The 14,421-nt window shown below is 38.3% G+C and overlaps 1 protein-coding gene across 3 annotated transcripts in view; it reads right to left on the bottom strand.

Moving 5' to 3' along the window:
- The window catches only part of SUGCT (succinyl-CoA:glutarate-CoA transferase), a gene marked incomplete at its 5' end in the record, with an annotated part of 694,779 nt that overhangs the window by 105,549 nt on the left and 574,809 nt on the right, over nt 1–14,421 (bottom strand). For all 3 annotated transcript variants that reach the window (XM_079931161.1, XM_079931162.1, XM_079931163.1), the window contains one exon: nt 1,427–1,490. In XM_079931161.1, coding sequence (XP_079787287.1) covers nt 1,427–1,490 — 64 coding nt within the window. The remainder of the gene's footprint in view (nt 1–1,426; nt 1,491–14,421) is intronic.

Genomic DNA, 14,421 nt, shown 5'->3' on the forward strand with positions numbered 1-14,421 from the left:
GACTTTCCATTGAGTATGAGCTTCATGTGGCCAAGGGCCAAGTTGCCTGGTTTTTTTTTTTGCATTCCCAGGACCCAGAGCCTGGCACATAGTACATACTCAATAATATAAATGAATAAATGACTTTCTTAGCTTTTATCAACATGCTTTTTTCCCACTACTTTTCTATGCCATATAGCATTTCCCTGTAAACATGTGATCCCAGTTTCTGATATGCTTATACCTGCTCTCTCTCTTAGTTACCTCCCTTAATTCATGTATAACGTTCCTTATACTCCTGAATATCAGAACTTTCTCCTTCAATTTGCCTTATTCATCATACTTCCTTCCTCTCATTCTTTTTGTTGGCCAGTGGCCATGATCTGATCTGTTCTAGGACATTATTATCCAGCTGATCCCAAATCTTACAATTAGGTTATACCCACAACCAACTTAACAATAGCAGTTATTCAAGAAATTGAGATCTGATACCTATAGAAGTAAATACTTATGTCGTTTGACAGATGTGACTGAGGGATTTGGGAAATACCCAAATTTCAAGCAAGGCGACCAGGATATAGTTTCAGGAAAACAATGACCAAAGTTATATTCTAACTAATTTCCTTATTCTCTGTCAAAAGAAGAGGAAAAAAAATGTGTATGATTTGTGTATAGCCTACAAAATAGGGATGCGATGGACAAGAATGTGGAGTGTCTTTCTAACAATGCCCAGAGTAGAGACAGCAGATCTGAGGAACGGTAATGTCACGATCACTAGAGAAGCGCAGTCTGTTGGGGCCAATAGGTTGATCATAAGCTCTCACTACAGTTTGGATGCTCTGAGAGTCAGGCCTGAGGTTTCTCCCTAGAAGTGAAAAACCTGGCACTCTGGCTTAAGGCCAAAATGTCTTCAGTGAGTTTGTTTGGTATGAGTCAAGTTACAAAAATTCAATATATTCTGAGTTTACTGAAAACATTCTTGATCGACAAAGCTAAGATCCATACCTTAAACCACAGTTCAGAAAAAAAAAAAAAGAAAAAAAAAAATGCCCTGGCCTGAGCAGTCAGTAGCCTTGCTTGGACATCACCTCTATGGTGCCTGCCTTTCTTTCTCATTCTCATACAAACCAAGCGTAACTTCAGAACATTTTCCATATCTATCGCCATCTATCTGTTGGCCATAAAGCACTTGTGTGAGTACGTGATTCCACAGAATGGAGCTAGGAGTACAAGCATTTTTTTGTCACCCAGACAGAGTGAAGACACAAGTCCACAGCCTCAGCAAACACGCTTGTGGGTGTGATTCTAGGGTTCCCCTTTTACCCAAAATGAAAAGTTTAGATAATGTCTTGACAAGTTGTTTGGAGGGTCATCAACTACTTGCAGTGATCAGCACAAGGGACAAGTTCATGAAGGAAGGAGTTAAGAAAAATAAAAATTTTCAAACCTGGGACTGATATCTTCCCCACAGTCGGATGTTTCATCTCCATAACGAGGCCATTGTGCAACACCTTAAAATGTAAAAACAGAGAGAAAAATAACTTACAAAGTAAAATTATCTTCAATCTCAAGGAATATGCAAAGCCACCTGTTCAATCCATTGAAGAAAGATATTGCAAAACAGATTTGTTTTAACATCTTTATTGGAGTATAATTGCTTTACAATGTTGTGTTAGTTGCTGCTGTATAACAAAGTGAATCAGCTATATGTATACATATATCCCCATAACCCCTCCCTCTTGCTTCTCCCTCCCACCCTCCCTATCCCACCCCTCTAGGTGCTCACAAAGCACCGAGCTGATCTCCCCGTGCAATACAGCTGCTTCCCACTAGCTACCTATTTTTCATTTGGTAGATGTATGTCCATGCTACTCTCTCACTTGAAATGTTACTTTGAAAGTAAGTATTTGAGGTTAAAATGTTTCCATCTTACATTAAACCCAGTGAAGCCAAAAAGAATTAGAAGACTCAAGGGCTAGCAAACTTGACTTTTATAAAGTCTTCCCACCCTTAAAAATGTTATTTGCTCCTAAATATAGGGTATGATTTTCCCCCTTTCATCTATGCTTGATCCTCTGAATATTAAAGGTCAGCCTTTGCCTGCATGACCTCATAGCAGGATTGGGCCAAGGTCAACTGCAGAAAGACAGGATGGGAGGAACCAGGAACTGGAGCCCTGGAAGTTTATTCAGCGGAAGGGGTGGGGAGTCAGTCCAGTTTGAAAGGTGAATCAGAGTATCCAGAAGGCCCAGTGACTGTGGGAAGTAGACAGATCAGAGCTGCTGTGACAAGCAATGAGCAGAGACAGCTGACAGGGAATACAGCGTAGGACCAGGTCAGAGGCCTGAGCAGAAGACTGAAACCAGAGATGTTCTCAGTGGTAACAAGGTCTTACTCATAAGACTAGGTTTCATAACTAGGACTCCACTACCCTGGAGTCAGGGGGATGGAGACAACTGAGAAAACAAAAAGCCAGGAACCCCATCCTAGAGGGCTGATTCGATCTCATACATTGGACCAAGATAGGTATTTGGTGTCCCATCAAGAACACAAGGTAGACTTGACCTCGGGGTTAAGACTCAAGGCAGTTACTAGGACAGGGACATTCTAGCAGAGCCCAACCAAGAGAAATGTGACTTGATGCTGAATTGCTCGGCTACAGAAACAGAGCTACTTAAATCCTTGGCACCGTAGTTTAAATCCTTTAAACTACATAAGTCCTTGGCTGTAGTTTTTCCCAGGGGGTGGGCAGGAAAAGAAAATCTGCCAGAGATCAAGTGCCCTCCAGCTGTAGGTAAAGGATGAGATGAGGGTATGGAACTAGATTCTAGAACATAAAACATGAATTACTGGAGGCAAAGTGTTCTGTCATACGCAAAGGAAAATGCTACGAAGTTGTCTTCTTTTGTTAGTTTAGTTTTTAGCAACTGGAGGCTACCTGAGTATACTGTTTCAAAGAACCCCCCAATTCAGTTTTTTATTACTATTACTGGATCTTCGGTGAGACACATCTGGGTGACTTACATATGAATAGTGCTTCACCTGCACTATCTACCAAATGCAGAGCTTCTCTCTTCCTGTTCCATACAAAGAAGTATTTCAGTGGCCCTGTGAACCTGTGGACCACAATTTCATGCTAATATCCCAAAGAGTAGCAGTAGTAATGGTTCTCTAGCATTCTGAGCCTCAGGTAAAAGCAAGATCTGCACATGCTTATCCTTATCATAATCTTTCCACAGAGCAAAAGAGCACGAAATAAATAAACCAATAAAAATGTTTTCTCACTTGGAATACTCAGGGAGAGAGGACACATTTCTTGGCTTTCATCTATTTCCGGTGAGCTTATTGGTCACGTTACGGAATAAGCCATCCATACGACAACCTCCTGGATGACTTTTTAAGGTTAGAACTATAACTCTGCTATGGCTAAACATCCTGGCTTCCACTGTTTACTTTGGGAATGGTCGCCACTTTGGGGGTGATGCTCTTGACACGACCATGTCAAACCTCCCCATTAAGGGTGATGCCACACCATAAGGAGATCTTTCCGGGGACGCCTTGCCTTTCTCTTGGAATTGCCAGTTTTGCACCCAAGAGCTGGCCAGAGAAGATTCTTGCCGGTGTTCGAGCTGTGCTATGATTTAATTCTGGTGTGCCTCATTCTCAGCACCCGCCCAGCACAGCCTCCTCCTTCGTGGGGGTGAGGGCTAAAAGCCAACGCGAGGTGCTAAATCTCAGTTCTACTGAGGACAGGAACAAAAATACCACGCTAAATTTCACTCGAAACAATTATCTGCACACTGAATCATTCTTCTCTTCTCGTATCTCTGTTGCCCTCCTGACTACCTCTTTGTAATAACGCTGCAGTGCTACTCACAAAAGACAAAAGTGAGTGTTCTCAGCTAAATATAACTTAACTGATAGTGTTAAAATTAATTAACGCTGAATTTTAATCATGTAGCAAACGTTAAGTGTCAAACGTGAAGGGGTAGTTGTTAAAGGTCAAGGGACATACGTCAAAGTTTGTAAAGCAAAAGCTAGCAGTTGATTGAAGTTTTTCATGGAAGCAGCTTAAGGAGTGTAGTTCCTTCAGCTCTAACCCTCACTGCTGTCTATAGGTGACAATCCCAATATGAAACTTTCTTATCTAACTGGATCAATTCCTTTGCATTGACAATTGTTCAGTTTTAAGCAGAAATGCAAATTCTTCTTACGCTTGAAAGGAAGGTAACTGCAGCCTCTCATTTGCTGTAGTATTTTATACAATTACGAGGCAAATGGGCTAGTCTGAGCTCCCTTCTTCAGAAAGAATTGACTTATCTCCCTGCTTGGTTGCCACCCACCTTTATATGTGAAGTCTGAGGTCCAACAAATTCCATTGGCTTTCTTCATGCATCAGGTCAGATTATCTCAGAACAACTGAGGCTGTGGCACTGCTGTCCCTGGAAACCCTGCCTGATGACTCGGAACCTTGGAAAACTCTCCAGCCTTGTTTGTGGGGCAAGTCCTGCTCTGCTTCATAACATATTCAAGAATCTCAGAACCCAGGCAGTCTGTCTGAATTTTCACATAACTCTCTCCCGCTGCACTTCAGGCCTGTGTCGCATCCTAACTTCACCGGAAATGCAGGAACTGCCACTTGTCACCGTTTGTACGACATTTCTTTGGGAATAGTTACTAAATGTTTCCCTTTCCTTTCCTCATCCAGGTGCAACGCCCCATTCTCTACTACCTTAACCAAGAAATTCAAATGCAAAGTGCTTCTTTTTCTGACCACTAACAACGGAATGGGGACCCTCAGCCTTAGGGACCTCAAACTGCCATTTTCCTTGAAGGGAATTTCATGCCTGGATCCGCAGTCTGGCCATTCAGGATATTCTTTGTTTCATAATTAGTTATTTTAAAATAAGGCAAGGGGCCTTCCCAAGAACTCTGATGTGGATTTTGTCCTTCTCTAACTTATTTTATCCTCCTTCGATCTTTCATGGATTGGTAGCTCTTCTAAATTTCATTTCTTCTTGAAATTTCAAAAGCCTATTCTTGACAAGAATAGAATTGTAGACACTGCACCCATCTCTCCAGCACAGTATCAGGCCTATTTAAAATAAGGTCTCTCTTCTTCAAGAGTTTAACAGATTGACAGCCTAATGACAGAGTCAAATGGTAATGTATTAATGATGGGGGGGAAGAGAAAAATGTATACCTTAAAGCAATGTGGGAAGTAAAATTTGAAGTGGAAGTGAGAAAGTCTTTTTATAAAGTCCTGTGGCAGGAATGGCAGCAAAAAGTCTGTAATACAGCAGTAGCAAGAAGAAAAACGTTGAAAAAAACAAAAATCAATACTCACTATATAAGCAGTGAAAATCTCTACGGAAAGCAAGAGATCTGAGTCCAGAGTAGAATTAGCAAGCCATATTCAAATAAAAAGAGTGCCAGCATTAAAAGATGGACACAAATGATATGGGTGAAGACCTCATCAAAAATCAATGGGGACTTCCCTGGTGGCGCAATGGTTAGGAATCCGCCTGCCAGTGCAGGGGACACAGGTTCCACCCCTGGTCCGGGGAGATCCCACATGCCGCGGAGTAACTAAGCCCATGCGCCACAACTACTGAGCCTGCGCTCTAGAGCCCGCGCACCACAACTACTGAGCCCGTGCACCACAACAACTGAAGCCCGCGTGCTCTAGGGCCCGTGCTCTGCAACAAGAGAAGCCACCACAAGTGAGAAGCCCACGCACCACAATGAAGAGTAACAACTAGAGAAAGCCCACGCGCAGCAACAAAGACCCAACATGCCAAAAAAAAAATCAATGTAATACCCTCAATGACATTAACAATGATGCACAAAAGATAATCGATCTACCCATTCACTATGAATAGAGACATGACCTATCCATTCAATTTGACAAACATCATAGAGCACCTACATACTAGACGATATGGAAGGGCTGAGACTAAAAAAGATGAATGAACTGGCATTCAAAGTGCCTATAATTGGAAGGTAGGCAATGAGACTTGAGCCAATTTTTATAACAGTTCCATAATGAAGGAGTAATATCCAATGAGCAAAAAGTAACTAACTCTGTCTACCTTGGAAGGAAGCTGAGGTTGTAGGTCAAGGAGGTCAGTAAAAGTCACAGAACAAAGAAGATACTGAAATAAAACATTAGGTTGACAATTACAATGATAAATATAATAATGGCGGCTATCGCTCAACAAAACTCCTTAAGGGTCAGGCACTGTGTTAGGAGCTAAAGAGTTACCTCTTAGTGAGACGATTAACTAGACTAGGTAGAATTACTATCACCTGCACTTCCACTGATAAAGTGACGGAAGCCTAAAGAGGTTAAATACTTGCCCAAGGTTTCATAATTAATAAGTGGCTGACCTTGGATTATAATTTAGGCGTATCTGATCCTAAACTCTCAGCCAGCTGGACACTTAGTAAAAGAAAAAAGTAGATGAGCGTAATTTGATTTACCATTAAAATAACTAGCTGATGTGGTCAATTCTGTAAAACAAATCAGTCAGTTCATTGTGGGGAGGGGACAGGTAATCCGCCAAATGGCTGGCTTTGCACCATGCAGCCCAATTAATTAATGAACTGAAGTGTTCCCTTCTAGGTAGCCAAGGATAGTCCGGCTCCCACAGAAATAAAGGCTGTGGAAAGAGGAAGGATTTTGGTCCCAGCCTAGCGCAGATGTTGAAGGGGACAGACCTAGAGGGTGACCTTGGGCAAGACACAAGTTCTCTGAGGCTCAGAACCCTCCTCAGTCAAAAGGGGGCAATGATACCTGTATCTCAGGCATTTGTAAGGATTAAGAGAGATGAGGACTGTAGAGCGGTGAGCACGGTGCCTTGGACAGAGTAAGCTCAAAATAAATGGCAACTGTTTATCATTATTGAAAGACCAGGTTAAACTCTGGCTCCACCAAGGATGAGCTGTGTGGCTCTGGGACACATTCACTCATGCAACAAACAAACGTTAAATGTATTAACGGTCATGATTAATAGTAAGTATTAAATGCATATGAATGTGCTGGACATTGTTAAGTGCTGAGGAAAAGAAAAACTGGCTCACAGAACAAGCAAGGTCCTTGCCCTCAAAAAGCTTATAGGCCTGTAAGGGAGACTTCTGAATTAAATGATACACACTGGTCTATTATTATTACATAATATCTGTTTAGTTCTCTGTTATATTTCCAGTGCCTTGAACATTATCTGGCACTATCTGGTAGATGCTCAATAGTATTTCGTAGGATCTATCGAATTAAATTTATTTATTTGTTTGTTTGTTTAATTAAGTAGCAAGTAGCTCCTCCTGGTTTCTTCATTATATGGGTGGGCGCGTTGTAGGGAGTTCTCTGTTTTAAGCTTTTAATAAATACCTAAAGTTCTCAAGACACAGAACTATTTTACTGGGCTTCCAAAATATATTCACTTTTAAGAACTTAGTTTTTAAGTCCCATTGTTGCCCTGCAATTCCCTCAGTTTCCTAAAGCTTTCCAGGTGATGTTGAATCTGTCCTAGATACTGCGCATTCCAGAGGCCATGCTGAAGAAGCTCTGCAAGGATCATGGCCATTAACCATGAAGAAAACCCAAAAAGGGTGACCTATGAATTCAGCAGAAACTACGGGCACGCACATTACACATGTACAGTCCATCTGCCACACTTGAAGACAGTAATCATAGCATTCTTATTCGTTGGGAAAACTCAGAAAACCATTTTCAAAATATGCAATAGCATCTTAGGAAGCAAAAGAAGCACTGGAGTAATCTCATTTATTGTATAGTATATTTTATCAATGTAGTCATTCCTTTAGCTCAATAGAAAATAACCTTGGAATAATACTTGGAAAGTTACATAATCAAAGGCATAACTTACAATTAACAAATTAAAAGTTAATTCAACTGTTACTGAAAACTATGACTACAAAAAATGCAAAAATAACATAAATTCATTAAACAACTGACATGTAATCGCCTAACTTTACTTACATAATGGAAATCAGATTTAAATGCTGACATTTTCGGTTTTCTTATTTCTTTTGAAACAACTGCTGTAACCTTTTTTCTGGTGCTAATGCACACGACTCAGACTTTTCCTTCTTTTCTCTAATTAAAAATATGAATATTAATCACCCAAAGAGGTATTATAATATATATTATTGTTTGAGTGCTAACAAAATGAACACCCATGCACCCAACACCCAGCTTAAGACACAGAACATCACCAAAATGTTTAAAGCCCCAAGTTTGTCCCAGTCCCTCCCTCCTCTATCACCAAATAATCACTCTCCTAAATTTTTTATCATTTCCTTATTTTTAAAATATTTGTACTCCATATTCATTTTCTCTAACAATTTAGTGCTTGTTTCCACCTATTTATAACATGTGTATCAGTGAAATCATGAGTATGTATTCTTCTCTGATTTGCTTTTTCTCTTAACATTGTTAGTGAGATTCATCTATTTCGAAGCTTGTGGCCATGGGCCAATTATGGCCATTAATGTAAAGTATACTATTATACAAATGTATCGTAATGTATTAATTCATTCTGCTCTTACGCTGTTTCCAGTTATTTCACCATGACAAGCAATGCTGCTATTAACCCATCTCTTCATGCAACATACACCTAGAGCTAGAATGGCTAAGACTTAGAGCACATGCATCTCAACTTGTCAGGTAATTTCAACTTATTTTTCTAATTGGTTTACCAACCATTCCCACCAGCAATGAACATTATTTTCAGTTGCTTTACATCCTTAGCAAAACTTGATATCATCAGAGTTTTTAGATTTTGCCAGTCTAATCACTGTGAAATATTATCTTATTGAGGCTTTAGATTTTATTTTCTTGATTACCAATAAGGTTGAGTATATTTTCCCTGCTTAATAGCTATTTATATTTCTTCAGTGAAACGCTTGTTCAAGTCATTTGCATGTTTTTCTATTGGCTTAATTATTTTTTTTCTCATTGATTCATAGAGTTCTTTACATATCCCAGTTATGAATCCCTCATTGGAACATAAATTGAAAATATTACGGCTTTATTTCTCACTCATTTGCTGATGAAAGAAATCAAAGGGGACTTAAATAAATGGAGAAGCATACCATGTTCTTGGACTGGAAGACTCAAGGCAGTAAAGATGTCAGTTCTCCTCAGATTTATCTATAGGTTTATGCAATTCTTACCAAAATCCCAGCAAAGTTTTCTGTGTATATAAAGAAGCTTATTCTAAAATTTATTTGGCAAGACACAGGACCCAGAATAGCTTAAATAAGAATAAAGTGAAAGGGAATCGGTCTACCTGATATTAAGGTATACTATATAGTTGCTATATACTTTAAGAGAGTATGGTATTGGCACAGGGATAAACACATAAATCAATGGAACAGAATAGATGTCAGACATATAACCACACAAATATGCCCAAATAATACCTGACAAAGGTGTAAAGGAAGAAGGATAGACTCCTCAACAAGTGGTATTGGAACAATTAGGAAGAAAAAAAACAAAAAAACACCCCAACCTAAATCTCATCTCATTAACTCATACAAAAGTTAACTCAAAGTGGATCATGGACTTCATTGAATAATTTAAAACTATAAAATTTAGAAAAGAATCTTTGGTATTGCTCTACAAAAGATCATGTTAAGGGGATGAAAAAAGCTAAGACCAGGAGAAATATTTGCAAGCAATATATCTGATAAAGGACTAAAATCTGGTATATATATAAAGAATTCTTACAACCTAAGAGTAAAAAGCAATCTAATTAGAAAACAGGCAAAAGACATAAACAGACATTTCACTAAAGAGGCTATACTGATGGTAAATAAGCACATGAAGAGATGTTCAATCTCATTAACCATTAGAGAGTTGCAAATTAAAAGCACAAGGAGATATTACTATACATCTATCAGAATGGCCACGATTTTTTAAAGTGACAGCAAATATTGGCAAAGAGAAACTGGATCACTCATACATTTCTGGTGAGAATGTAAAATGGGGTAGCCATTGTGGAAAACAGCTTGGCAGTGTTTTAAAAAGTAAACGTGCAGCTGCATACGACCCAGCAGTTGCATTCCTGAGCATTTCTCCTTGATAAAGTCAAAGTTATGTTCATACAAAAAACTGCACTTCAATGTTCATAGAGCTTTATTTGTAATAGCCAAAAATTGGAAACAACACAGATGTCCTTCAACCAGTGAATCATTAAGCCAACTGCAGTACATCCATAGTATGAAATACTCGCAGACGATGAAAAGGAACAGACTATTGACTCATACAGCAACCTGTATGAATCTTGAGGGAATTATGCTGAGTGAAAATGGCCAGCCCCCAAGGGTTACATAGTATATAATTCCATTTACATAGCATTCTTGAAATCATAAAATTCTAGAAATAGAGAATAGATTAGTGGTCAAGGTTAGAGAAGAGATGGGAGTGGAGGAGAGGAAGGTGGGTGTGGCTTTAAAAAGGCAACAAGAGGGATTCTTGTGATGGAACTGTTCTGTATCTTGACTGTATCAATGTCAATATCCTGGTTGGGATGTTGTAAGATAGTTTTGCAAGATGTTACCCTTCCCGGAACCAGGGTAAAAGGTGCATGAGATCTCTCTGTATTATTTCTTACAACTGCGTGAGAATCTACAATTTTCTCAAAATAAAAAGTTTTATTTTCAGATGTTTTAAATTTGGATTTCCATAGTTTGTTTTTTGAAAAACTGAACTGAATTTTGTGTATAACATGAAAAGGAATTTGATTTCGTTTTTTCCCTTAGAACAATTTTGAGCAGTCCTTCTTTTCCTTCTGAATCTGCAATACTAGCTCTGCTGCAGATCATTTCTACACATGTTGGGCTCTTTGTCCTGTCCTAAGGGTCTGTTTGTCTGCCGCACTGCCGACACCACACTGACTAAATCACTGTAGATTTATCGTAAGTACCAGTGTTTCATTTGTCAAGGTCCTCACCCAACCCCTGCCTTATCCTTTGTCTTCAGGGGTTCCTGGCCCTTTACTCTTCTCTATAAATTTTAACGTCAACCTGTCAAATTCCAGGAAAACCCCATTGGGCAGAAATAATAACCTTACAATTTTAATGTTACTGTACTCCCCATTAAACATTTACTTTAATAATTTCCATTTATTTAAGTCGTTTTTAATATTTGTATAAAGTATAAGCATTTTTCCATAAAGGATTTACACATTTTTCGTTAGCTTTATCCCTAACAAAAACAATCTATTTTAGCTGATACGGTAAAATGAATCATTTTTTAATAGAAAACTTTGTTTATTGCTAGCATATAGAAATGAAATTAACTTTAAAATTTTTATTTTATATCTGGCAAACACTCTTTTTTCTTTTTTTTTGCCTGCTTTGGGTCTTCATTGCTACGTGAAGGCTTTCTCTAGTTGCTAAGAGCCGGGGCTACTCTTCGTTGCAGTGTGCAGGCTTCTCATTGCGGTGGCTTCTCTTGTTGCGGAGCACAGGCTCTAGGCACGCGGGCTTCAGTAGCTGCAGCACACGGGCTCAGTAGTTGCGGCACGTGGGCCCTAGAGTGCACGGGCTTCAGTAGTTGTGGCTCACGAGCTCTAGAGCACAGGCTCAGTAGTTGTGGCACACAGGCTTAGTTGCTCTGTGGCACGTGGGATCTTCCCAGACCAGGGATGGAACCCATGTCCCCTGCATTGGCGGGCGGATTCTTAACCACTGCGCCACCAGGGAAGTCCTAAACACTCTTATTAATTTGTAGATTCTGTTAGGTTTTCTATAAAATTAATTATATTATCTCTGAATAATTATAGTTTTGGTTTTCCGTTCTAATTCTTATACCTTTTATTTGATTTTTTTATATTGCTAGCTAGGATTTCCAGTAAATTGGTGGAGTCTTAGTAGAAAGCATTTTTATCTTTTTCCCAGTTTTAAAGGAAATACACTTAATGTTTCATCATTATGTTTGCACCAAGGTATTGTAGGCACACTTTATTAGGTTAAGAAATCTATTCCTAGTTTGTTGAAAACTTGTATCATAGACGTTGACTTTTATAAAATTATCTTAATCCATTTATTAAGAGGATCATATAATTTTTCTCCATTAATCTGTTAACATGAGGAATTAACTAATTTTCTAATATTGAACCAAACTTACATTTCAAGAACAAACTAATTTTTGAGTTCTGTTTGCTAAGGTTTTGTTTAAAATCTTCTTGTATCTATTGCCATGAGACTGGCCTGCAATTTTCCTTCCTTGTATTGACCTTGTTTAATTTTAGTATCAAGAGTAACTTTAATTCATAAAGGGAGCTACAGTAATCCTCCTTTTCCTATTTTCTGAAAGTGTTTATATAAGATTGGAATTAACTGATCCTTCCTTCAATACCTGGTGGAAACTTACCTACAAACCACCTGCAAGTGGTGTTTTATTAGTGAGAGTGTTTTTAATTATCAATGTCTTCTTTTAATCATACAGGGCAATTCAAATGTTCTATTTTTTCTCGAATAAGTTTCAATAATACATATTTTGCAAGCATTTTACCACTCCACTAACTTGTCAAATTTACTGTCTTAAAATTGTTTATTACTTGTCATATAATTTTAGAATTCTTATATCTTCCTGGTGAATTGAAATTTGTATTATTATGCAGTTACTTGTTGCAGAATAATGCATTTTTAATACATCTTTATTGGAGTATAACTGCTTCACAATGCTGTTAGTTTCTGTTGTACAAGGTTAATCAGCCATATGCATACATATATCCCCATATCCCCTCCCTCTTGAGCCTCACTGCCACCCTCCCTATCCCACCCCTCTAGGTCATCGCAGAGCACTGAGCTTATCTTCCTGTGCTATATGCTGCTTCCCACTAGCTATCTACTTTACATTGGGTAGTGTATATATGGCAATGCTACTCTCACTTTCCCCAGCTTCCCCCCTCACCCCCGCCACGTCCTCAAGTCCATTCTCTACATCTGCATCTTTATTCCTGCCCTGCCACTAGGTTCATCAGTACCGTTTTTTTTTTAGATTCCATATAAGTAGTGTTTTTAAGTTATACTAGCTTAAATTTGGTTTCTATTTTCTTCATATATCATTTTATGCCTATACAGTCAACCTTTCTAAGTTCTAAGTTTTAGGTGTGTCTCTTGAAAATAGAAAAATCATAGTCTTTATCTTATTTTTTCTTTGTCTTTTAACTGGAGGATTTCACACATTTACATGAATTGAGATTACTAAAATGTTTGAATTCATTTCTAGCATCTTAGTGCCTCCATCTGTCCCACCGTTAAAAGTAAAGTCCCATTTTGCCTTGTTTGAGATTGATTGAGATTTCCCACATTTGAAGATATATATCTATACTTTCACTATTCTTTTCCTCTAGAAATTTTAACATGCATATTTAACTGAACAAAACAGAAATCTGACCAACACCAATCCAGTTATCCTCATGCCAAATTACATGCCAGTTGTTCTCAGATTTTCGCAGTTCCTGGTATGTCTCAGTAATTTTTTCACAATGCTCCTAGGCAAAAAAGAAGAACCTTTTGTTTTGTTTATTAAGTGATTATGTCAAAACAACTTAACACATATTTGTGTCCTAATAACGTAGCAGCCATTTGAAAAAAGGAATAGACATAAATTGAAAGGAAAGGCATGGCACAACTTCTCAGATCTTGGAATAAAACTGAATACTTTCACTCTCATTTCTTGATTCATATTGATTTTATCTTGGTACTTTTTTTTCACAGAAACATCCATCCAAAAACCCAGTTTCAAAAAGAAATAATGTAATCAAAAGGAACGTAGTACAATTCAACACTGAAACCATAAACTGCCTTGAGCTAGCATTCCATGCTGTACAATAGATATTGCTGTGTCCCTTAGAAAATGTTAACATCTTCTGGTACCCCTGTGCATTTATGGGGATGCCACAGGTGCCTCAGCATATAGATTGGGAACAACAATTATATGCTATTGTTCAAATTTTTGGTTCTATCTTTTTAATTCAAAAATTAGACAGTATTAATATTGTTTTCAATGTTTTTAACTAACATCATGTCTACCAGATTTTTTGCTCATTTTTTTTTTAAATCATAGGACTTCCTTCCATGGTTGCGTTCCCTCTTCCTGTAGGATAGTCATCTGTTTAGAGTAAATTCCCTTGGTTTTATCTTCTTAGAAGTTACATTATTTTGCTCTCATTCTGAAAGACAGCTCTACTGGTTACACATTTCTAAGCTGACAGTTTTTTTCTTTTGGCACCTTGATGATATTATTCCACAGTCATGTGGCTTTCATCATTGTTTCAAGAAGTCGGCTGTTGGTCTAATTGCCACTCCTTTGTACCTACAGATCTACCTCGACTTAACGAGGCAGTTATGTCCTGATAAAGTCACAGTAAGTCACAAATGCATTTAATACACCTAACCTGCCAA

This window comes from Stenella coeruleoalba (genome assembly GCF_951394435.1).
Source record: "Stenella coeruleoalba genome assembly, chromosome: 9".
Lineage (NCBI taxonomy): Eukaryota > Metazoa > Chordata > Mammalia > Artiodactyla > Delphinidae > Stenella > Stenella coeruleoalba.